The sequence below is a fragment of the Ambystoma mexicanum genome, chromosome 13 (assembly GCF_040938575.1).
Source record: "Ambystoma mexicanum isolate Mex_15411 chromosome 13, UKY_AmexF1_1, whole genome shotgun sequence".
Classification (NCBI taxonomy): domain Eukaryota; kingdom Metazoa; phylum Chordata; class Amphibia; order Caudata; family Ambystomatidae; genus Ambystoma; species Ambystoma mexicanum.
Genome location: NC_090938.1, coordinates 52,198,918 through 52,224,029, shown reverse-complemented (window position 1 = coordinate 52,224,029; position 25,112 = coordinate 52,198,918). Strand labels below are relative to the sequence as shown.

At 43.6% G+C, this 25,112-nt stretch overlaps 1 protein-coding gene across 3 annotated transcripts in view; it reads right to left on the bottom strand.

The window, feature by feature from the left end:
- Nucleotides 1–25,112, bottom strand: part of IKBKE (inhibitor of nuclear factor kappa B kinase subunit epsilon) — a 169,277-nt gene that overhangs the window by 47,648 nt on the left and 96,517 nt on the right. For all 3 annotated transcript variants that reach the window (XM_069633177.1, XM_069633176.1, XM_069633178.1), the window contains 4 exons: nt 24,858–25,054; nt 2,628–2,692; nt 1,825–1,916; nt 1,282–1,383 (listed from right to left, as the gene is read on the bottom strand). In XM_069633177.1, the coding sequence (XP_069489278.1) occupies nt 1,282–1,383; nt 1,825–1,916; nt 2,628–2,692; nt 24,858–25,054 (456 nt within the window). The remainder of the gene's footprint in view (nt 1–1,281; nt 1,384–1,824; nt 1,917–2,627; nt 2,693–24,857; nt 25,055–25,112) is intronic.

Genomic DNA, 25,112 nt, shown 5'->3' with positions numbered 1-25,112 from the left:
GTTCCCCAAAGCTCGCCAATACTATAGATGAGACCCTCAAAACTTGGTCTATTGCACCGAAGTGAGTTCCGCATAACTAGGCATTACTGTAGATGCAGCAAGAGATTTTCACAATTGGTCTAACAACACAACTTTTCTTTCAAAACTAGGTCTATTGCACCACAGCGTGTTCCTCATAGCTCAATACTGTAGATGAGACCCTCAAATTGAGGTCTATTGCACAGAAGCAAGCTCCTCGATGACAATACTATAGATGCAACCCTCAAACTGGGTCTAATGCACCAAAGTGAGTTCCTCATAACTAGACAATACTATAGATGCGATCCTCAAAACTAGGTCTATTGCACCAGAGTGAGTTCCTCATAGTTCAACAATACTAAGGATGAGACCCTCAAAACTAAGTCTATTGTACCAGAGTGAGTTCCTCATAACTAGACAAGACTGTTGATGTGACCCTTAAAACTAGGGCTATTGTACCAAAGCAAGTTCCTCGGTGAGACCCTCAAAACTAGGTCTACTGCAGCGCAGGCATAACTAGACTACTGTAGATGCGGCCCTCAAAACTAGGTCTAATGCCCCGAACCGAGTTCCTCCACTAGACAATACTATAGATGTAACGCTCAAAACTAGGTCTAACGCTCAGAAAACTAGACACGAATTCAATATACGCACCTCCACGACAGCCAATATATGAATCCTGCTCCCTGGAATTAGTCACAATGCTACATATATGCCTCCCCCTCCCCAGAACTAGACAATTCTCCAGAGGAAACCCTCAAATCCAGATCTAGTGAGCCAAAGCTAGCTCCCCATCATTAAACCTAAAACTCCATTTATGATCACTCTGCCCCCCTCAAACTGGACACAATACTTCTTATACACCCTCCCCCCAGCCTAGAGGTGGACACAATATTCTGCATGTGACAGACGCCCCTCCTCCCCCCCGACCTCCCCGCACTGGACACACTACAACGTACACCTACCCACTACTGGAAATGTTATTTCATACACAACCCCCAGAACTGAACACTACACTCCGTATATGATCACCCTGAGGTGGGTAAGTTACCCCCAGAATAAAACGGACACCAGCCCTGCAGAGGAAGATCACAGCCATGTTTGTTCTGTTCAGACCGCTTCACTGACCACCAGGACTTTACGACCATGCGCTCCACAGTCATTTCACACAGTTTGATCCTTGAGGCCATCACAATTGACAGGGCGCGACCCCAATTGTTATGAACTGTCCTATGTCTTATAGGCGAGTAAAGAAACACGTACAGTGTGAGGGTGGTCCCTTCCAGGCTCTGCAGGCAGCTCAGCACGGCGAGGGCGTCGCTCCTTCGCTCCAGAGTGTTGGAGCACTCAGCCTTCAGCTGCTCACTGTACCAAAAGGAAAAGAGACTTGTGTAAGAGCGAAGGGTGCAGGGCAAACACTGGGCTTTAGTGCAGCTGCGTGGGGTGGGCAAGTCCCTGGGGCAGTACTGGTGATGTAGTTACGGGGGGGGGGGGGTGACAGCATCAATGGACAGGCACAGGATGTGTGAGGGTCCCTGGTAGCAGCATCAGATGTGCACATATACAGCAGGTGTGAAGGGTCTACCACACCAACACCCCCCTACCCCCCATGATGATTAATCTTGAGCACCCCATTCGGTAACAAATCATATAACACCATACGAAACTCCAGCAACCAATCAAGCAGTCTTTCCCTAAGACCCCATACGATAGGGCGCCTCCTTGGAAAGCCAATGATCACTGGCGATGAAAAAATGGCCCGCCTCCAGCACCTCCCTGGAAGGGCTCTTGGGATTGGCTACTCACCTCATCCAGTAAAGGCCCCTCAGGATGAACTGCTGGCACTTGAGAAGGGATTGGCTGACTCTCAGGGTTTGGTGGACGGCACTCAGTACATTCTGCAAGGAGAGACGAGATGAAGCCGGTCGATTATTGGGCATGTTTTTGTGCTTGGCATAATGTTGCATGGAAAAAAAGTTTTAGAAAGAATACTTGAGAGAGAAAAAGAATCAAAAATGCATAATCACTTCGATAAGAAGATTGATCAATATATTTTTGAATCGATAAGTGCCGCAAAAAGAAGCAGGGAGGAAAAATAGTAATTCCCACACCTGAGGTGGCCATTGGAGGCCGAGTTGTGCATAGGCTTGGGGAAGTGTGAATAGAAAATGTAGAACATTACAAATTAACAAAAAAAGCATTACAAGGAAAATAAAATGGAAAGTTCAGTGAATGAGGAGTAAACATTGAGGTTTTCATTAAGATCTGTGTAGCTGTGCCCGTCTGCTTTTCTCCCTTTAGGTCTATGCTACTATCTAGTTGGATATTTGGATCTCAAAGTCAAAAAGAGATACCATCTTATCGTTATCCCCTGAAAGCTTCTCGTATGTAACAGTCATCCGCCTGAAGAAGACCAGTAATGCCGAAACAAGTCACGAGAATGCCAGTACCATCTGGCCAATAGCAGAAGACAAGCTTTATCTGAGGGCACATTCTAGAATAAATGCCAATCAGTGTCTTGTTTATAAACATGTCATTGATAAGCATGTTTCGACACCGCTCCTCACCAGGCTCCCTCCATCTTCATAATAATGTTGTGTATACAGTACCTTGGCGGTGATGCAGTCGGCCATGACATCGACAGAGGGAATAAAAGATGGGAAATCAAGGGCAGCTGAAATCAAATAAGGCAAAGGTCACGCAAGGTCTACGGCAAAGGACATATTGCATTCAGGAAGCACAAACTTCCCCATTTAAAAACAAGCTTCACGCTATGCACAGCTTGAAGATAGTTAAAGTTGAGTAATAGTTAGGGAAAGTAAATAAAAGATAACGCAGACATACATTAAAATGTTCAAAAGGAACCTGTCCTTCAATAGGCACTATAAAATCCTTTCTGGTCCTTCGTAGTAAAATAACCAACTACTTGACCGCCCTCCATGTGACTCCGCTGTGAGACTAACAGAGTACAGAAGCACACACTGCACATATTTCAATACAGTCAAGACAAAGAAACAAAATACACACCCTGCTTATCACACACCATTCAGAGCCTTCAGGATCTGCACCCCAAAAGGTGAACAGACAGTGTCCCCGTGACGAAACAAAAAAAGCAACGATTCACACAATCACCTGTACTCTTCTGCAAACACCTACCAAATAGAGCAGACATTAGAAGTGCCCCCCTCCCCCACTTCAGCCACATGTGTACACCTCACACAAAGCAGGTTATGCCAAAAGCACCATTTGGGTTAGATATGATTGGGGCACTGCAAGGTGGGAGGGAGGTGTGGGGGGAAAAGCCTTTTCAAACCCCGACATCATCACACATATCTGACACCCCTTATGGAACTTTCAAGTAACAAAAGACTCATTTGAAAACACAGCAAACTCGTGGCTTGGCACCGAGGGACATGGCAGCCTAGCCCATGTGCTCCGCTCCGGTGGGGAGTTATCATATTTTCCCCCCCATTTCCTACATGAAGTAGGTCATTTGACTGTATGGATACTTGCTAGGCCCTCCTGGAACCTGAAGCGGCTTTGGTTTGCTGTATCGTGGCCGCTCTTCATCAAACGAAGACATCCGAAAGCCGGGCCCAAAGCCGCGTCATCCCGTCGTAGGCGCAGCCGAAAGCTCTAGTCAGCTTGGCAGCTGCGGCGACGTAGACGACCCACGTATACGCACAGTAACACTTTTCTGCTACAATACTGGCAAGAATGCTAAAATATCGTATGCAACCAGGAAATGTTTTCATTGGAGTGATTTTGGGGCTTATGTTAATTATTATACGATTATTTGCGCCTGACAAGAATCTATCCACAAACTATCCTGCATTCTACACAGTAATATGCTTCTCCTATCACTTGCCTCCTAATTATTTCTCTGAGCTACATTGGTGCCCTCTTTTCAACACATTTGTTGGGCTAATAAAAGTGTGAGGAACTTAGCAAAATAGAGAAAAGGAAGTGAAAAAGAGGCAGAGGGAGAAGTAAAGAAAAATATAAAAGAAGAAAGAACAGAGCAATAAGAGAAAAGGAGAGAAAGAAAAGATTGCAAACAATAGCTGGGAAAAAGAAAAGGACAGTTTAAAAGAAGAAAAGAAAGAAAGCAACATGAGGAAAAAGAGGGAAGAGAACTTAAATGGGAGAATTAAATTAGAAAGAAAATAATAGACAATAAAGAAAATTAAGGAATTAAAAAATAATACCATAAATATATACTCTGTTTGCATTATGGCCTCCAAAAAAAAAAAAAAAGAAAAAAAAAAAACAGAGATCCCCTTGTCATCCGCTAGTACCCTCGAGACTAAAACGTAAATCTCCTACACGTGAGGGAGATGTGACTGATCCTGTAATGAAAACTATTCTGTCAGAAATAAGAGCCCTCAGGCCATTCATGGAGGATACCAACTCTAAACTGCAACAATTGGACAATAAATTAAACATCTTCGATGCCAGAATGAACAAAATGGAGAGAAGGGTTGGCAATGAAGAGGATATATCGAATAAAGTTACCAACATAGAAACCACAGTCGCCATTCTAAAACAACAAGCGGAAAACCTTGAAAACAGAAATACAAGAAATAATCTTCGTATTATTGGCATTCCGGAGGGAATTGAAAAGGACAACCCTATCCGATTTGTTTAAGAGTTTTTGCATCAGATCCTAAGTCTACCAACATCCGTTCAGCTTAATATACAAAAAGCGCATCGAATAGGACCCTCTAGAGCACCCCGAAGTTCACATGACTGACCAAGAACCCTTATTCTTGCTCTCCTATACTTTAGCCATGTTACTCGCATTATGGCGCGGGTTAAAGAAATCAAAACTCTAACCTGGGAAGAGAAAAAGGTTTTCATTACTCAAGATGTATCCAAAGAAACCGCGGCAAGAAGGAAAGAGCTCCTAACTTTCAGACCAGCCCTTAAACAACTGAATGCTAGATATGGCATTATCCATCCTGCCACCTTAAAAGTCACATTGAATGGCCATACCTCAACATTCCAAAATATAAGCGACTTAAGACAATTCATTTCATCCGATAAAAGAAATGACATGGATACATCAAATCCTATGACATGAAAGATAAATGAAACTTCATTTAAACTAATTACTTCTTTCTGAAATCTCCACCGGAGTGGGATGTGGGTTGGCCTACCTTCTTTCTTTTTTTTGCCCCCCCCCCCTTCAATTTATTGTTGGACATGGGTTGGTGTGGCTAGTTCCGCTTTGCCACCGTTTTGATGATTTTTTTTTTTATATAAATCTTTACCAATTTTCATGTCTTCACCGTTTGTCTCACCCTTCTCCTTATGCCCTATACCTTTTATGTGGTTCTTTGCCTGGTTGGGTACCAGTATGTATATTTGTGCTAACATAATTTTATGCTTTAAAATTGCCTCTTTATTCAGACTACAGGTTATGCTAATGTATACATATGTATATCCGTTGATGCTGTGATCAATGCCTCCGAATATTGTATCCTGGAATGTTAAAAGTTTACATAATCCCATTAAGAGACAAAAAGTACTATCACACCTCAATAGACTAAAGCCCTCTATAGCGCATTTACAAGAATCACATCTTTCCGCTGATGAAGCAGCAAAACTCAGGCGACACTGTGTGGGTCAGGTGCTGTCAACGGGAAGACAAATGGCGTAATTACACTCATTAATAAAAATCTCAAATGTAAAATCATATCTACGGTATCTGATCTGTCGGGAAGATGGGTAATCCTTAAGATATTAGTAGAATCCACAATGTATATAATTCTTAATATATATGGACCTACTTCTACAGATCCTACCTTTTGGAAAACACTCAGAAATCATATTTTACTTTATAACCCCCTTAATTTGGTGGTTTGTGGAGATTGCAATCAGGTTGTAGACCCTTTTTTAGATAGGAAATCTGAAGTACGATATACCAACACTGCATCCCATACAGCATTTATTAACTTGATATCTGAAACAGGTCTCACAGATGCTTGGCGTGTCTTACATCCCACAGATTCAGAATTCACTTTCTATTCTACACCTCACAACTCCTTTTCAAGGCTAGACTATATTTCTATTCCCAACACCATGGTTGGCCTCTTACTTGATGCCCAGATATTATCCATTACAATATCTGACCATGCTCTAGTGTATATTCAAATTGCTACCCCAATAACCGCTCATAACACGTGCAGATGGAGATTTAACACAAGCCTTTTAAGTGATGTTTCTTTCACACAATTCCTTATACATAACAACAACCTAATAACTTCTTCTCTGAAAATAAAGATCAGGATACTTCTTATCCCCAATTATTGGGACCGTTATAAAGCGGTCCTTAGAGGTCATATTATTTCTTTTGTAGCCAATAAAAAGAGAAACCTCAAATTTGAATCTGAATCTATCCTCAAACAACTCAAACCACTAGAAATGTAATTTGCCTGCACCAACTCTCCTGCAATCCATAGGGAAATATGTAAACTTAGATTTCAATACAATAAAATAACTACACAATATTCATGTTCTAATCTACTTAAATACAAAGCCAATATATATCAATTTTCCAATAAAACAAGCAAAACATTGGCTTCTTCCCTTAAACTTAAGAAAGAGAGAACAAACATTGTTGTTATTAAAGATCATCAAGGAAATAGAAAATGTTCTGATAAAGAAATTATGCAGGTCTTTCAGAAATGTTATTCCAATCTATATACCTCTGAAGCCCCTCCTAATAATCCCGCGATTAATAACTTCTTAAACAATATATCACGTAATTCATAGGAGCAAACTGACCTCTCCTCTCTCAACGTTCCAATAACCTCCCAAGAAATTCATCTAGCTATTAATAACCTTAAAAAAGGTAAGGCCCCTGGAACAGATGGCTTCCCCATTGATTTTATTGCACACTTTTTCAAATCTTATGGTCCCTAAACTTAATAAACTATATTCTCATTTTATTTCTAATAATACAACCCAAGGTTCTTTTTCAGAAGCAATGCTAATAGTTTTTCCAAAACCAAATAAAGATCCTAAACTTCCCCAAAATTATCATCCAATTTCCCTTATTAATACAGATTGTAAAATATATGCTAAAATCCTCGCCAATGGACTTATCCCCTTCCTACCTAACCTTCTTAAAAAAGACCAAGTTGGATATATAAAAAGGAAGAGTGTCCTCCTCCCATGTTAGACTTTTTTTTATTTTTTTAGACATCATTGATATTTTAAATAAATCAAATGATCCCTTTGTAGCGATAGCCCTCGATGCTGAAAAAGCCTTTGATAGAGTTGAATGGGACTTTATGTTCCTAGCGCTCAAATGGCATGGCTTTGGTCCCCCTTTCCTATCCATAATTAAAGTTCTATATTCAAACCCCAGAACGGCAGTCTTTGTAGATAGTCAATTATCCTCCTTTTCTAATCTCTTTATTCTGGTGTTGGAAGCTTTTCTTGAAGCCATAAAACAAAATGATATTTTAGGTATCTCATTTGACAATTTGCATGTCGAAACAGCAGCTTATGCCGATGATGTACTTCTATTCTTACAAAATCCTCAACAAAGTGCCCAACACTTACTTAACATCATTCATATCTAAATTTTCATACGCGTCAGGCTATAAACAACACTGATAATCGGAAATCCTCCCACTTTATATACATTGCACCCCGTTTCATAGTAGTATTTTAGGTATGAGATGGTGTCCCCTAGGATTCAAATACTAAGGCATCCATATTTCAGCCTCCATCAATAGCATTCGTAAACACAACTCAGATAGTACGCGCCAGAGTCAAAGTTGTTTCCTCCTGGTCCCATTTGTATCTTTCTTGGTGGGGCCAACTTGAATCGATTAAAATGATGATTTCCCCAATTATACTATATATCTTCTCTATATGATAGCTATTCCTCTTTCTCCTTCTTTCTTCAAATCTATAGATTCTGGTCTTGCTAAATTCTTATGGAGGAAAAAGAAACATAGAATATCGCTCTGTAAACTCAAAAGACCCCGCTCCCAAGGAGGGGTAGGCTTCCCTGATTTCACAAAAAATCATGTAGCTTTTACTGCTAAGCAAACACAGTGGTGGTTTTCTCAGAACAAAATATCTCAAGTGCCTAGGTGGGTGGCCCTGGAGAGAGGTATGGCATCCCCAATGTCCCTTGCTGACCTTTACTTTTTAAAGGGAAGAATAAGTGTATGAAATACTCCTGTTTTCATCAATCCATCCTTTCCCTTGAGATTGTTATGCTTCCATCTATAACTAATAAATCCTCATTCATATCCCCATTCATTTGGTATAATCCCTTAATTAAAATTAAAGGTAAATCCATTTGCTGGAAGCTGTGGCTCTCTAGGGGTATCACATTCTGTAATCAACTATTTAAATGTGGCATCCCCATTACATTTGACTAAGTTATTGCCAAATTTCATATGCCTGGGTCGTCATTGTCACCGTTCCTTACAGTTATTGCTGCAACTGTAGAAAATGTTGAAACACTGGTGTATACTTCCAATAATCCAGATCCACTAAAATCACTTCAAATGCTACACTCCAACTCGACCGCGTCTGTCTATTATAATATACTTTTAAGTACTCCTCTCACCCCGAGAGTGGAAGGTCTGCACAACGACTGGAGAAGACATTGCTCACAGCTGGATTATCAATTTTCTTGGCCCCTTCAATGGCAATGGATTTCTAAAATCACCACTTCTGTAAGCCGCATTCAAACTCTATTCTTTTTTCATCACAGAACCTAGATCACCCCTATATCTCTTTTCAAATGTGGTCTATCACCTAATGACAATTATTGGAGGTCCTTGCAACTTCAAGGTTCTTTCAAACATATGTTCATAGAATGCCAATATGTTAAACCCTTTTGGAACTCTGTGTGGAATACCATCAAATGTATTTTTAACCTATCTATGGACTTCAGCTTTGATTGTCTTATAATAGGTAGATCCATGTTAAATAATAACTCTGTCAACAAATTTGCTAAATACCCGTTTGATTTATGCTTAATGGTAGCAATTCAAAATATTACTAGTTATTGGAAAAACTTAAACCAAATTCATTATACATTTTGGTGGAACTCCATATGTAACATTCGTAGATTAGAAGGGTGTAATGCATCCACAGAGCTAAAGTGTAGATGCCACACATTTACAGGACTCCCAGAATCGGGAGACCACACAAGGACCAGTCGTTATTAAAAAGAGATAAACATCAAATTTAATAGGTTCAGAGTCTAAAAAGTGATTAAATAATGTGGTCCACAACACATACAATTCATAAACAGAGTAACAGAAAAACAAACAGGCGTTACGTGACAGGCTAAAATTTAGCTGATTTACAATGTATCATACTGTAGACACATTTGATTTACAATGTATCATACTGTAGACACATTCAATGTCTGTAGGTACATTTTAACAAATAGTGTACCATACCCTCCACTGGTTAGGTTTAGTTAAGACAAACAATTAATAACTCTGGTGAGAAATACAGAGTATTAGCTCGACATGTTTCAGTTCCTACAATTATTATGGAACATTCATCAGGAGGTATATGATTAACCACGTAACCAGGACAACAATCAGTAGACAACTAATAACATTCGCGGAATTCGTGGCATCTATAAGATAAAAGACAAAACGCAAAACATAAACTTACAATTAGCAATTCATGTTGCAAGTTCAAAATTCATGAACTACGGAATCAAAAAAGAGGGGAATAGATACCTCCATTGATGCCGCGTGGGTGCTCTCTACTCGAGAAGTAGTAGGCGGTATGGGACCGAAAATCGTTCCTACCTAGAGTAAAAATACATACACATGAGCGCTAAAAAGTAGCTCATTAACAAAAGCAGGAAACGTGCTAAAGCTTAGCAACTAATGACATAAGTGTAAAGTGTGAACCATCTAGAGATGGAAGTATAGACAGAGAGAGTCTAATGTGGTAAAATGAACAAACATGTCCACAGGGTGCCTCCTACGTAGCTCCGAGCTGTAGTGCATTGGGTAGCTCTAATCAAAAAAGATTCATCAAAGCGTGACACGGTGTCTCGTGCTACACCGTTAATAGGCCCTGAAGTAAGAGAATTGGGCGACTAGAGTGGCAGAAAATTAGTAAATGCCGCCATTGGAAACCAAGCAAGTCATATATCAACGGCGGACCCCAAACAGGGAATCAGTGTGCATCTAGCCTTACCTACGAAATGTGAAAATGCCCCAATGGTGAAGCACTTCAATCTTCTGAAACATCACTATGAAGACTTTAAATGGACAATACTGTTATCACTCAAAGGTTCTAATTATGCCACCCGTGAGAAAAAATTGTTTACTATGGAACAAAAGATGATTTATACTTTGCAGAGTGATATCAGGGGTCTCAATGACTCTGTCGAATGGTACAATATCTAATTGCCTGTTTTTTTGACCATTTCTTTGATCTTTTGTTCTGCTATCTCTGTATTGTGTGTACGAGGTACCTCAGAGTTCTCAGGACTAATATTGGTAGCTGTATTATTTGTTACACTGTTTACCATGCACTGTACACCTATAAGGATAATTGTTTACCCTTATCTCTCTACATACTAGCTGTATTCTCCCTAATGAGTATATTTACAGATAATTTATTCTATTATCTTTATACGGTCCTCTTGCTCTTTGGAGTAGCTTTTTTAAGAACTGTTATAGTTTTGGTACTATCCCCAACAGCTTCCCCGTATGTCTATCTTGTTAGCACTCATGAGTTCTGTTTTTGCTCTGCGACCGGCTCTTGCCACTCCAAGATGGCGGCCGTTCAGAACTACGTTGGTCTGCTTGCTCTCTTCCTGGCCAGACATAGTTGTAGGACAACTTTGTCTCCATGACTACCGTTCAAGCACCGGTCATCCAGCCTAATGACCCTGTTATCTCCCCAGAACACGGTGCTCGCTGTACTAACCTTGCAGCACTTATCGCTGGTTGCAGCGTCTATTCCTGGAGCCGTTTGCCAGATCCGTTCTCGCCCGGCACTGCTATTTACATTTCGTAGGTAAGGCTAGATGCACACTGATTCCCTGTTTGGGGTCCGCCGTTGATATATGACTTGCTTGGTTTCCAATGGCGGCATTTACTAATTTTCTGCCACTCTAGTCGCCCAATTCTCTTACTTCAGGGCCTATTAACGGTGTAGCACGAGACACCGTGTCACGCTTTGATGAATCTTTTTTGATTAGAGCTACCCAATGCACTACAGCTCGGAGCTACGTAGGAGGCACCCTGTGGACATGTTTGTTCATTTTACCACATTAGACTCTCTCTGTCTATACTTCCATCTCTAGATGGTTCACACTTTACACTTATGTCATTAGTTGCTAAGCTTTAGCACGTTTCCTGCTTTTGTTAATGAGCTACTTTTTAGCGCTCATGTGTATGTATTTTTACTCTAGGTAGGAACGATTTTCGGTCCCATACCGCCTACTACTTCTCGAGTAGAGAGCACCCACGCGGCATCAATGGAGGTATCTATTCCCCTCTTTTTTGATTCCGTAGTTCATGAATTTTGAACTTGCAACATGAATTGCTAATTGTAAGTTTATGTTTTGCGTTTTGTCTTTTATCTTATAGATGCCACGAATTCCGCGAATGTTATTAGTTGTCTACTGATTGTTGTCCTGGTTACGTGGTTAATCATATACCTCCTGATGAATGTTCCATAATAATTGTAGGAACTGAAACATGTCGAGCTAATACTCTGTATTTCTCACCAGAGTTATTAATTGTTTGTCTTAACTAAACCTAACCAGTGGAGGGTATGGTACACTATTTGTTAAAATGTACCTACAGACATTGAATGTGTCTACAGTATGATACATTGTAAATCAAATGTGTCTACAGTATGATACATTGTAAATCAGCTAAATTTTAGCCTGTCACGTAACGCCTGTTTGTTTTTCTGTTACTCTGTTTATGAATTGTATGTGTTGTGGACCACATTATTTAATCACTTTTTAGACTCTGAACCTATTAAATTTGATGTTTATCTCTTTTTAATAACGACTGGTCCTTGTGTGGTCTCCCGATTCTGGGAGTCCTGTAAATGTGTGGCATCTACACTTTAGCTCTGTCTTCACCATAACTACAGATCTTTGTCCCCCCGGACACAGACAGAGTATACGTTGCTAACTTATGTCAGTCAACTGTATACCGGGCTTCCTCCATATTTAAGTTGTAATGCATCCACACCTGACTTGCAAGAAAGACATCAGTTGAAATGGCAACTTTTCAATGATTATTTATCCAAGTAAATCCTCATTAGTATCGTGCGAAGCATTATCCTGTAATAAGGTCTGCAGTAGTTGAACCCTAACCCTTCACCCCCCTCCCTTCTTTTTTCCTCTTGTGTATGTTCTGTCCAGTTGGTGTTTTGTTTTGTGTAATATTCCTCCCCTTTAAGTCTTAAAAATCAATACGACTGTTTTAAACGATATGTTATTAGGTTGCTTGGCTTAATTTTGTATTAACCCTTACTTTTTCTTATATGCTCACAGCTACATTTACTGCTATTATCATTATACAATGTTTGTATTATTGGCCTTGTATACCTAAATGTATCCAATAAAAACTCTTTAAACACAAAAAAAGAAAACACAGCAAATGGGCCTTTATGGGAAGTTAGGCTTTAAATTAACATAAGCTAAGAACGTGCAGGGCTAAATCAGGACAAAAGGTATTTTATACTGGCTGGGGGCACTGGATTGTATATTTTGCAAGTTCTTGGGAGCTCTTGGCCAGTGGCTAACCTGCTCTCATAGCACTGACTTTAAATTGACTAATCCAGGCCCCTCCTCTTTGGATGAAACCAAAGCGTGTCAACCACTAACCACTTAGACTCATAACGGCACCCACGACGCGGGTACTTCCGGGCTGCGCACATCAACACATCAGTAGGGTTGATGAACAGAAGCTTAAACCAGCTCCTGGTTGCCAGGCATAACCCAATAGGCAGAAGCTACGACAGGGGGAACCAGGAGCGAGTACACAGCAACAGCAAATCTAACTACCACACAAGATGCACACATTAACTTTGTCCATTATCTATGATTCATTATGTTTAAATGTGTTCTATATGTGCCCTTATGCTTCTATAATAGCATTCTCAAATGCTCAAAGGTAATGTCACATGCATGGTTTTAAGGTACCAGTTGGCAGCAGGAGCCAAAAGTAGCTCCTGGTAGCTGTTGGCCTTAAGCTAACCAGGCTCTCCTAGGCTAGAAGCAGGAGCTAAATGGCTCCCCTCAATTAGGAACACTGCTCAGGAATTGCATCTTCCTCCGTCCTACTAATACTCCAATTCTGCCACACCCAGTTTCTTCTTCTTAAATGGTTACATGCAATGATGGCTGCCAGGATAAGAATAATAATAATACCAGTTGTTATATAGTGCTAGCTCACCCAAGGGCATATCATTAACCACATGGTACCCAATTAATTGAACTCTCAAGAATGAACGGTTGAGCGTATCCTGCCTGAATTCAAACCTTGGTCAGCAGGCTACGCACAGTTGTCAGAAACGAGCACTCGGCTCACTGTGCCATCTGACTGGCTGTAGCAAAATTTACAAGAGCACTCTACATTAGAGGACAGCACTTGTGGCCCTGGAACGTCACGCGCCAGGATGTGCTGCACTGCTCCACTCAAGTATTCAAAGCTATTGAATGCCAAGAACAAAGAGGTTTGCACAATTATAGTACAAACCTAATCTCCACACACCTAATGCCGCTCTCACCGTAAAACCAGAAGCCACACAACCGGACACGGCCAGTCGATATTAGGTAATATTATCCCCACCAAAAATATCGCCGTACATATGGTCGTCGGGAACGGCCATAGGTGAGATTTTTGGTGGGGATAATTTATGAGGTAAATGGGTGGCGGGGAGTTGCGGGGGTGTCCCCCACTCCCTTTAAAAATATATGGGGGTTGTGGGGGTGTCCCCTGCAGTTTCCATGGGGTAATATCACCGCAAAAATATGGAGACATTTTTGTATGGCGATATTTTTGCAGGGATATTATCACATGGAACCGGCCAGTCGCTGGATTAGAGACACACATTTCCTTCACAATGAACCGTGCCATGGTGCTTCATTGGTTCTACACAAATATTTATTGATGATTACAACAGCTACACCCTGAGAAGGGACCACTGTAGTCTGGGAAGGTGGATCACTACATCTTTGCATTCCCTTTGATATTCATGTAATGGTTCACCCTACAGCAGTGGAGGACCAAAACAGAAGACAAGTGGCTTGTTTCACCAGTGATAGAAGGACATCGCTGCAAAGCTGTTAAAAGTTGTGTCTCACAGATGCCACTTTCACACCCCTAAGATATGGGAGGGAAACCAATTATCCAGTCTGGAGGTTCTATAAAGCACAGCATAAAACCATTAGAAGCTTCCAGGCTCTAATATCTAGTCCTTCCCCAATAATATACCTGCAAAGAGTCGAGGTGGGGGTCGATCGGGTCCAAGACTCTTCCAGAGTGATCATCTAGGTTTGTAATATCAACGGAATATTGTTCCGTATTTGTGTTGGCCAGACGGAGAACGCCCGGTCTTCACACTCTGGGACAATTAACAATAAAAAGGGCTCTCGCTGAAAGTGAGTGACAAACACCCTGAGGCGTTCCCACTGACTCACTGGAAAGCACCTGCATGTGTAAGAGGTGTGGGTGCGTTCAAAGATGCAGCGGCAAAAAGCACTAGGTATTTGCAGGGTTTGGAGGGTGTTTAACCCCTTGCTTTGATATTCGGTGGAAACCCAATAGCCAACCGTGTGCCCAAAGCATGTAGGATGAGAGCGGAGAGGGATCGCTTCTAGCACGCAGGAGGCTAGAGGTTGACTGAGCTTGTGGCACATTATCAATTTTGCCTGAACTTTTCGTGGATATATTCCTCGTGCGATCTTCTGAGAAAATGGTTTTGGAGTGTTGAAGTTTGCACCTTTAAACTCTAGTGTCCCAAACTCTGTTTATAGATAAATGTCTCTGAGAGAACAGTCTGTCCAAATCCCTGCTGCTGAGAGGCCCACTCGGGAGGAAGTCTCTGGTGCTCTTCCAACTGGAGTTTGCGCTCCTATTGAATGGTGCACAGCTCACACCACTCCTCCCGCATCTGCCTCTCCTTGACAATTCCAGGGCCAGTCAGGCACTTCCTTGTGGGTCCACTCCTGAAAAAACCTTCATAAGACCCGACCTGCCCTGCCAACTACCGCCCTATTTCCATCACCCTCTTCCTGGGGAAACTGCTGGTGAAGTTGGTTTTGCCCCAACACAACTCACACACTGAACTTGTTGGTGGTCTCCACGACCATCAATCTCGATTCCCAGCATCCAGAGACATGGAAACTGCTCTTCCGAACACCCGTGAAGAACTGCTTTCATCTCTGGACTCCATCTCCTCAGCTGTTCTTATCCTTCTCAATCTCTCCTTTTCCTTTGACACAGTCAACCATTGCAACTTCATACAAAGGCTCCACGATGCCCTTGGTATCTTGGAACAGGCACTGAACTGGCTGACATCCTTCCTTACTGATCCCACAGTTGCTGCAATTGGTGTCCTGAATGCATCCTCGGGGCCCTCACCCAATCGGCCCAGCCCCTGTCTTTCTACACTTGCGCTTACACCCTCCGCCCTGGTGGCTCGCACTTTACACCCTGCGTGGCTACAGGCCAGGTAGCACTCATCATTCCTAGCACTTAATCTGTGGCTCACCCTTCAGCTCAGACCCCACAGCACTGACCCCCCACTTTCTCTCTTGGTGCACTTGCACGTTCTGAATACTCACAAGGCATAGTAGGTTTGTCCCGTTTTCCTCCCCACCCCCCACTGCTCTTATATATTGTGTTTTTAATGTATTTTCCTGTAATTCCCACTTCTGCTCCCTCCCTTGCCCTGTGGGCCCTTTGAAACAGTATTTTCTTATTGTAGATGCGCCTAAAAAGCAAACAAACAACAAACTGGGTGGCCCTGTGGCCAATGGTGGTTTCTCCTAGACCAGACACCTTTGTGACGTGGATGTCTTGGTACCTCCAGGGTTGCTAGACTGTATCCGTCCCCCCAACCACTGCTTCAGATCCAGGCTCCCAGAAGGACAGACTCTTGTTATCAGATCAAGCCGCTGCGTTTTCTGCAACAGACTAAAGTTCCTGCAGAGTCCTGGCTTTCTGTTATCAGGTCAACCTTTCTTTTACTTACCCCATTGCCTCCAAGCAGAGGCCTTAGAGGTGCAGTTACTGTGCTCTCGCGACACTGTCACGACCCAGTGAATGGGTGGCCCCATCTCTCTGGGCCCTCCATCAGCTCTGCCCTTTTTCTGTGAGCCTCTTTGGGGGAAGGTAACTGTCTCTAACCTTCCTTCACTGGGCTCCTATTCCATTCCCACAATGAGCACGGCCAAGTCCCTGGGCATTGTACTCAACTCAGATATGCTACAGTTTGTGCCTGTCATTATTGCATCCGATTGTTTCGACAGATTAAGCCTTTCATCACGGACACCAACACTGCCAGCATCGCTAGAGCGACCTTTGCAAGTAAGTTGGCCTATGGAAATGCTTTGCTGTTGGGGGCCCTGCCATATGGAATGGCCAGACTGCAAGTGGTGCGAGACGCGGCCGCCAGAATAGTGGCCAATTTGCACGTCCCGCCCCCCCCTCTGGCTGCCAATTGCACTTAGGATCAAGTTCAAAACTAACCATTGCCCATAAATGGCTATATGGCAAAGCACCGAACTATCTCAAGATCGCCTTCAGTGGCATAAGCCTTCACGTGTCTTGCACTCAGCAGCTATTGCTTAGCAACGCATCACACGCACTCGAGCGGGTGGCAGAGCCCTTCAATTTCTTGCTCCTGCACTTTGGAATAAATCACCAGTGTGCATCAGATCTGACCCTACACTCTCGACATTCAAGAAAGAAATGGAACACCTTCCTCTTTTCTGAATCCTTCACTAGATATCCTCTTTTTCCTACTCATTTTGGTGGTCTTCTGTATGTTTTTGTCTGGTGAAAGGAACTCCTGGTGGCAACAATAAAGACAGCACAAGTGATCACAGTTCAAGGCTGTTTATTAAACTATAAATGTAGGGTGGAAAAACGCCCAAACTTAAACCTAAATCTAAGATGGGAGCAAGCTTCGACCATCAAATTAAAATTAAGGCAGTCCTTGTGGTGTCTAGTCAATGTAAAAGGCCTATACTAAAGAAAACTATTGCCAAAGAGTGTGGGATAGGGTTTTCGTTAAAGAAAGAAGTGTTCACAGATAATAAGTCAGGATGTGATTGTCTGGATTCTCCCTTCCCATTGTTTTGAGCACAGGACAAAGTGGATCTCCTGAGCACAGCACACCCTCGAGCTTTCCCAGCACGAGCCGACAGTTTCGTACCAGCCATCAGGTTCTTCAACGGTTAGGTCTTTCAATAAAAAGTCCCTTCCCTTCGAGGGCCTGATTCCAGAGCTCTGGTTCTCTCTAGGCTGGACTATTGCAACAGCCTCCTTCTAAATCTGCCGGCTTCTAGTCTCCGCCCTCTGCAACACACCCAGAACTGGACTGCAAGACTTGTCCTTGGCCTCAAGCCCAGGGATCGTATCTCTCCAGGACTGAAATCTCTGCACTGTCCCCAGCAGCTGTGAAGATTAAGTACAAAACTCTCTGCATTGTCCACAATTCCTTCTGGGGCCTGGGGCCTCACTACCTTCTACTCTCTCTCTTCCTAAATACCTTCCTTCACGAGCTCTTCGCTCATCTGCATCCAAATCTCTCAAGGTCAGTCGCTTCTCCAAGCAACAAGTTGGTGGTAGATCTCAGTCTTCAGCTGGGGCCTCCCTCTGGAACAGCTTCCCTGCCTCACTGAACTTGAGGAGAATCATCTCCGGTTCCGGACGCACCTTATCTTTGCTTCTGCCTTTTCTCCTCCTCTCCCCCGCTGACTTCCTGGCTGAAACTGAAACTGCACAGGTTACCTGGCCACCCTCTGATCTTGGACCCAGGCCCCCTCACCCGCCAGTCGCACACCTGCACTGCCTTCCTGGCAAACCCTGCACTTGGGGACTGTTTTCTGTATCCCTACAGTCCCACTAGCAGCACTTGACACCTGATGCCTGCACTTACCCTTGCACTTGACACCTGCTGGCCTTACTTTTACTTAGTGTTATTTATTCTATTATCCCTATATACTGCACTGTGCCCTCTCCCTTTCCCCCCGCACTTTCCCCCTTCCACCTTCCCCACGCACTTGGGCGATCTGAATGACACCTGGCCTAGTAGGATTGTTGTCTGTTTTCCCTCTGTTCCCCCTCCCTTGCCTCGTTGCACCTTGAAACACTTGTGTATAGGTGCGTTATAAATGCCATATCATATCATTCAACAACAAACATACAAAGAGTTCCTTTCCAACTGGATTTTGGGATCTCCCTCGGTCGGGCTCGGACCCAAATGACAAGGGGAACAATTCACTTCCCCTGGTCTTCCAATACTTCTTTCATTCACAAATCTTAACGTCTTCTTAAACAGTTCTTTAGGCTTTGCCCCTTTTTGTCAGCTTCCTTCTGCCGGGTTCATTCTGGCCAACTTTTACAAACAGTTCACTGTGGACACCCCTCGGTCAGGTTCACTCCTGTCAACACACTATTCATAGAGACTTCAGACCTCCACCCTTTTGTTAGCATCCCTCTGTCGGGTTCATTTATGCCAACTTTTACCAAAATGTTCACTTTGGACATCCCTCGGTTGGGTTCACTCCTGTCAACCTTTGCAACCCACGGTTCATGCACTAGTTTTACCAAGCAGGAATCATCTCCCTTTCCTTCACAATCATCTGTCGGTCGAAGACTTTCGACGGTACAGAGGATTTTACAAGACACCTGTATGACCACTTTGACCTCTTCTCGCCTTTTCCCAAAGCCTTCTGGTTACGGTAGTCTCTACCATTGGGGAAACACCCAGAGTGACCTGCGCGAGCACCCATGTGGTGCTGGACTCCTCTGTTGCTGGTTTTCCCCCTCTTTCATCAATAGTTTCTTTAAACCTGTCAAAGTTCAAATGAGCTGTTTTCTACTTTTCGTTCACAGTTTGGACTCACCGGCTGTGATGAACTGCTTGGCTTTCTTTCTCTTTGGAGTCAAGGTTGGTACCACCAAGACAAGCATCTCTCCCCGGCTTGGTAATCAGCTGATGGGGGTCTCGTGCACCATAGACATCTGTTGCAACACAGGATGATTATTGTTTGCGGTCTTATGATTCCTTCTGCAGCGGTTTCACAGGCCTTGGTCGGAAAGGGCAAGGTTGCTTCTCTCCTTCTCACCCTCTCGGTATGCACCGTCTTTCTCCTCTTCTTGAACTACCTTGCTGAGTTAGCTCTCTCATCGTGCGGTCTGCCTTGCCTGTCCTATGCTCCACCTTTTATCCCTGTGGGGAAGGGAAAGGGCTGTCAGGTGTGTGCGATTCTGGTCAATTGCCTGACTTTGCCAGACCCTTGTATTGGGATATGTAATGTAAATGGCTCTGCTGTTAGTCTGTTGTCTTTCGTGTTGTGCGAGAGTGTTTGTGTAAGAAAAAAGGGGGGGGGGCAGTGTTTTGGAATATCCTATGTGGTAGGATGGGGAAAAGGTGTTGAAAGAAGGGGGATACTGTGTCTCACCCATCGGTGTCCCACTCCCCGAGGACCCCCCATCCAGGCGATCCTCCCTCACTGGTCCATCTCCAGGAACTGGATCCAAAAGTGATGGCTGTGTCCTGGCCACCTGTATGACAGATCCCTGGGGACTAGCGGGTCAGACACCTTCAGGTTTCTCACATATCCTTCCCCTATGCGAGGTAGATATACCTGTTCGTTGGTTAGATTTCCTGTTAAAACTGGTCAAAGAACACCAGTGAGAGACGTCCAGGAAATATTGCATATTCCACTGATCAGTTTTAATAGGCAGAGGTGGAGGGATCTTATCTGACTGTCTACAATAACCTATGAATTGGGTTTCAAAGGCTGTCTTGGGTTTTATTGGTTCTGAGCTTTCCCAATCCCATAGTGGAGAGTTTTGGGAGTCATTACTTTCCTGCAATGATCTCTGGGGCAGAAAATCTCCAAAGGGGAGTGGAGATTCCTGTAAGAGAGTAGAGAAGATGGGGAATTCTCGCCCCAGAATAACTTCCTCAGGGAGCCCCGGAATTATGGGTGATGGGATTTCACAGGACTTTCCCCGGATTTCTATGTGCACTGGTATCTTAGAATAGATTTCGTGGTCTCCATGTACACAAGTTACTTTGATTAGGGTTGCATGGTTTAGGTCTTGTGGTGTAACTAAATCAGCCTGTAAATCTATCTGCCTACTACCTGAGTTGATTAAGGCTATTGCTTGTTTCCCATTCACCCAAGCCTTTTCATAGGTGAACTCTGTAGGGGTTTGACATACGCAGATGCTAGAGGTCTCTAGCTCTTCCTCGGTTTCTTCCCATTCTTCACCCTTCAAGCAGCCTATTTCCATAGGCTCGTCTTTTATATTCTTTGGACAGTGTCCAGCTAGATGTCCTGTCTCTCTGTGGGAAAAACAGATCAGAGGTGGTGGTTTGCTTCTCTTTAACTTCCTCCCTTCTGCTTTCATCTTTGTTTTGAATCAGGTTTCTTGACCTCTACTCTTTCTCGAGGCATCCCTTCCTTGACTCTACATGACCCCCCTTGTTTATCTATTCCTTGGGGTGGAGGGCGATGTATGGGTTTATGATCTCTTCGATCTGCCCAGTGATGGGCTGGCTGTAAGTGTTCAGCCGCATCAGAGTGGTTTTGAGCAGTCTCAATGGCCATGGCTAGGGTAGGTCAATTTAACTGAAGAACGGATTTTTGCAGAAAAGGGGGTAAGTAATTTTTAAATTGTACTAAGTTAATCATCTTGGTCAGCTCTTCTAGAGTTTTATTATTAGCCCATAGGGTTACTGTGTTTTTGACCAGTTCGCCCATCTCTAAAGGAGTTTCTCCCAGGTTCAACCTAATGGCTTGCAATTTCTGCCGGTAAAAACTGCAGGTTTGCCCTACTCTTTAACAAGCCTTCCTTGATGGAGCAGGCTCCCTGTGCAAGATTGAGTAGTTGAAATGGAAGTTTGGAGTTCCCTTTTTGACAAGGGTCCCAAATAGCATTTCTTAAGGTTCTCTCTCCACCCAAGTTATTCGATCAGGCGTTTGAAATATAGGAAAATATTTCCCAAATCTTTGCCTTCGAGATATGGTTAAAGTATGCCTTGTGGTAGTAAAGGCCTTGCTTGCAATTCAGTTAGCCTAGTTAGATTTTCCTGGAGTCTGTTTTCAGCTCGTAACTGACGGGCTGGCAATTGGCAATGATATTGGCTAGGTCAGCCATTTCTTCCGGGTGTGTAAGGGTTCCCCCTGTGGTGTCCGTATCAAGAAAGAAGCAACTCTCGACCTCTTCGGAAAAGGTTTCAAAATACTCAGAGTCCTTTGATTCAGAGTCTGTCGAAGAAGTGGACTGGGATAGATTATGTTTTTACCCTGATGGTCCCGACGTCAATGGAGACTGAATAACATGAAAAAAAAGGCTTGGAGGGAGGAGGATTTAGAGCACTTGGTCTGATGAAAGAAAAGACCTGTCGAAATGTTAGAATTATTCGGTCCCACGGTTGTATGTTATAATGAGAGAGTGGGAGGATATCTAGTAAGACTTGAAGAACAGATCCTGTTCACTAAATGGAATAAGTAACTGAGAGGACAACACCTCTTTCAATGTGGATACACAGTCAGAATCTAGGAGATCAACTATTTTATTTTTCCCTTCCGGTTGTACCACAATTATTAGCATGGCTTTCAATTTTTATCAGTTGAATCAAATCCCACTCATGACACCATATGTAAGGAACACATGGTGGCAACAGTAAAGACAGGCAATTGATCACAGTTCAAGGGTGTTTATTTTACTGCAAATGCAGGGTTGAAAAACACCTAACCTAAACCAAAAGCAAGCTTCAACCATCAAATGAAAAATAAGGCAGTCTTAGTGAAGTCTTGTCAAAGTAAAAGGCCTATACTAAAAGAAAACTATTGCCAAATCCTAACACCTAATTACAGAAAGACTGTTCATAAATAATAAGTCAGGATGTAATTGCCAAGGGTCTTCCCTCCCCACGTTTTAAGCACAGGACAAAGTGGATCTCCTGAGCACAGCACACGCTCAGCTTTCCCAGCACGAGCCGACAGTTCCATATGAGCTATCGGGTTCTTCAATGGTCAATTCCCTTTTCAATAAAAAGTCTCTTGCCTTTGAGGGCCTGATGTATTTAACAACAAACTAAGAGTTCCTTTCTAAATGGACTTTGGGTGATGACTTTTCACCCCTGGATCTCCCTCGGCCGGGCTCAGGCCCAAATGACAAGGGGGACAATCCACTTCCCCTGGTCTTCCAATACTTCTTTCATTCACAAATCTTAATGTCTTTTTAAACAGTTCTTCAGGATTTGCCCCTTTTTGTCGACTCAGAGTGAAACTATGCTGGGTTCACTCTGGCCAACTTTTGCAAACAGTTCACTGTGGACACCCCTTGGTTGGGTTCACTCCAGTCCACACACTATTCATAGGGACTTCAGGCCTCGCCCCATTTGTTAGCATCCCTCTGCCGGGTTCACTCTTGCCAACTTTTACCAAACAGTTCACTAGGACATCCCTCTGCCGGGTTCACTCTTGCCAACCTTTGCAACACACTGTTCATGTGCTAGTTTCACCAAGCGGGTCTCCTCTCCCTTTGCTTCACAATCATCTGGCGGTCGAAGACATTCAACGGTACAGAGGATTTTAGAAGACCCTTGTATGACCACTTTGACCTCTTCACCTTTTCTCAAAGCCTTCTGGTTACAGTAGTCTCTTATCAGGTAATCACCCAGAGTTTCCTGTGTGAGCACCCATGTGGTGCCGTCGCCTCGGTTACAGGTTTTTCCCTCCTTTTCTCAATAGTTCCTTTCAAAGTTCAAATCAGCTCATGCTACTTTTCGTTCAACACAGTTTGGTTTCTTATCGGCTCTGCCCTCAACTCAGCGGCTTTGATGAACCGCTTGGTTTTCTTTCTCTTTGAAGTCAAGGTTGGTACCAACGAGACTCCCCGGCTTGGTTATCAGTAGACAAGAGTCTTGTGTACCGTTGACATCTGCTGCAACACACGCTGGCTATTGTTCTCAGTCTTATGATTCCTTCTGCAAAGGTTTCACGGCCGTTGGTCGGAAAGGGCAAGGTTGCTTCCCTCCTTCTCACCCTCTCGGCAGGCACCGTCTTTCTCCTCCTCTCGAACTGCTGTGCTGAGGTAGCTCTCACGTTGCAGTCTGCCTTGCTCGTCCTGTACTCTTGTGCTCCACCTTTTATCCCTGTGGGGAAGGGAAAGGGCCGTCAGGTGTGTGTGATTCTTGTCAATTGCCTAACTATGCTTGACCCTTGTACTGGGAGATGTCAGGTAAACGGCTCTGGTGTTAGCCTGTTCTCTTTCGTGCAAGAGTGTTTGTGTTGTAAAAGGGGGGAGTAGGCAGTGTTTTGGAATATCCTACGTGGTAGTATGGGGAAAACGTGTTGAAAGAAGGGGGATACCGTGTCTCACCCGATAGTGTCCCACTCCCCAAGCACCCCCCCCTTCCATGCGATCCTCCCTCACTGGTCGACCCCCAAAAACTGGATCCAATAGCGATGGCTGTGTCCAGGCCACCTGGATGACAGATCTTTAGGGACTATCTAGGGAGACACCTTCAGGTTTCTCACACTGGCCGTTTGTCTGATTTGTTACAGCACTTGGACGCCTATGGGTTTAAATGCAATATAAATACATTAAATAAAAGGTCAAACTACGGGAGCTCCGCTGGACAGCAGTGGCTTGCCTGATCACCATCTTGGCTACCAGGTTTGTGAACTTGACTGCCACCTTAGAGAAAGGCCTCTGCCGAGTCTGACTTCTATTGGTCAAAAGCACTTCCCCTTTAACGAGTAAATCCTTAGTGATCAGCAGCGTGGGAGCGGTCACCATGCGGCCCATCTTTGGTCCGGCACATCTCTTTAGCGTGTACTGAATAAACCAGTTCTACAAAAACACACTCCAGCAAAGGGGAGTGCAATCAAATTATGATGTGCCATTAACACCATTTCACCAGTGTGGAACAACAACAGCATGACATACAATAATGTTAATGTGTTACCACTGTAGCCAAGCCCTGAAGAAGGGCGTTTGCCCGCAACATGGTCTCTACCAGGTCCGTCCTCACATTCATGCTCGGTTGTCGTATCTTGAAGATGATAGCCTTGGCGCTGTTGCTACACAAGGGTGAAGTTGCCTTTAGGGCCAAGTACGTTTAGAGAATACATTTGTTTATTGAAGAGGTTTCTGTGGCTTGATTCAGATGGTTATTTAGGAGGACTCTTTTACTCCCTAAAAAACCAACCTACATATACTAGTTAAATTATAACTTACTTCAAAATTATTCCAAACCAGCCGATATCTATAACCTTTTGCACAGTTTTCCTGTGCTAGTAGAATAAGAGGGTGCGTGGTTGTTTCTTATACCACACCCTGCAGAGCCTACAGTGCATGCAGCGAGGTCAAGCACATTCACCTACCTGCAACTATCTACATCCTGGTCTAGAAGACTGAACATATGTACTCATGGATGAAGACACTCATACCACAATCACCACACACTCTCATACTCAGTGCATGGAGTAGGAATTCATGAGGGAGTTCATTAATCCATGGCGTGGAAGGTTGAAGAGACCATTTGATGATCAGTGCATTAATGGTGGGTAATGGGATCACCAGTCGGAATCCAGTCATACGTACGGTCTCTGTAGATCACTCCCACGAGGGCCTCAGGCTCGCTGCTCACTAGGATCAGAGGGTTGTGCGGAGACGTTTTGCAGAACTGCTGGGCCGGGAGGGACTCCTTCAGGGGGTGGCGGTGACCATCAAAGTAATACTCTTGGTGCTCCGGCTTGATGCCAGTTTGCTTGAAAACTTCATCTAGAAAGATGGCGGCACTGCCAGGGCAAAAACAAAAAGCAAGCCGGTTAAGAAGGAGGGGTAGACACGACAGTG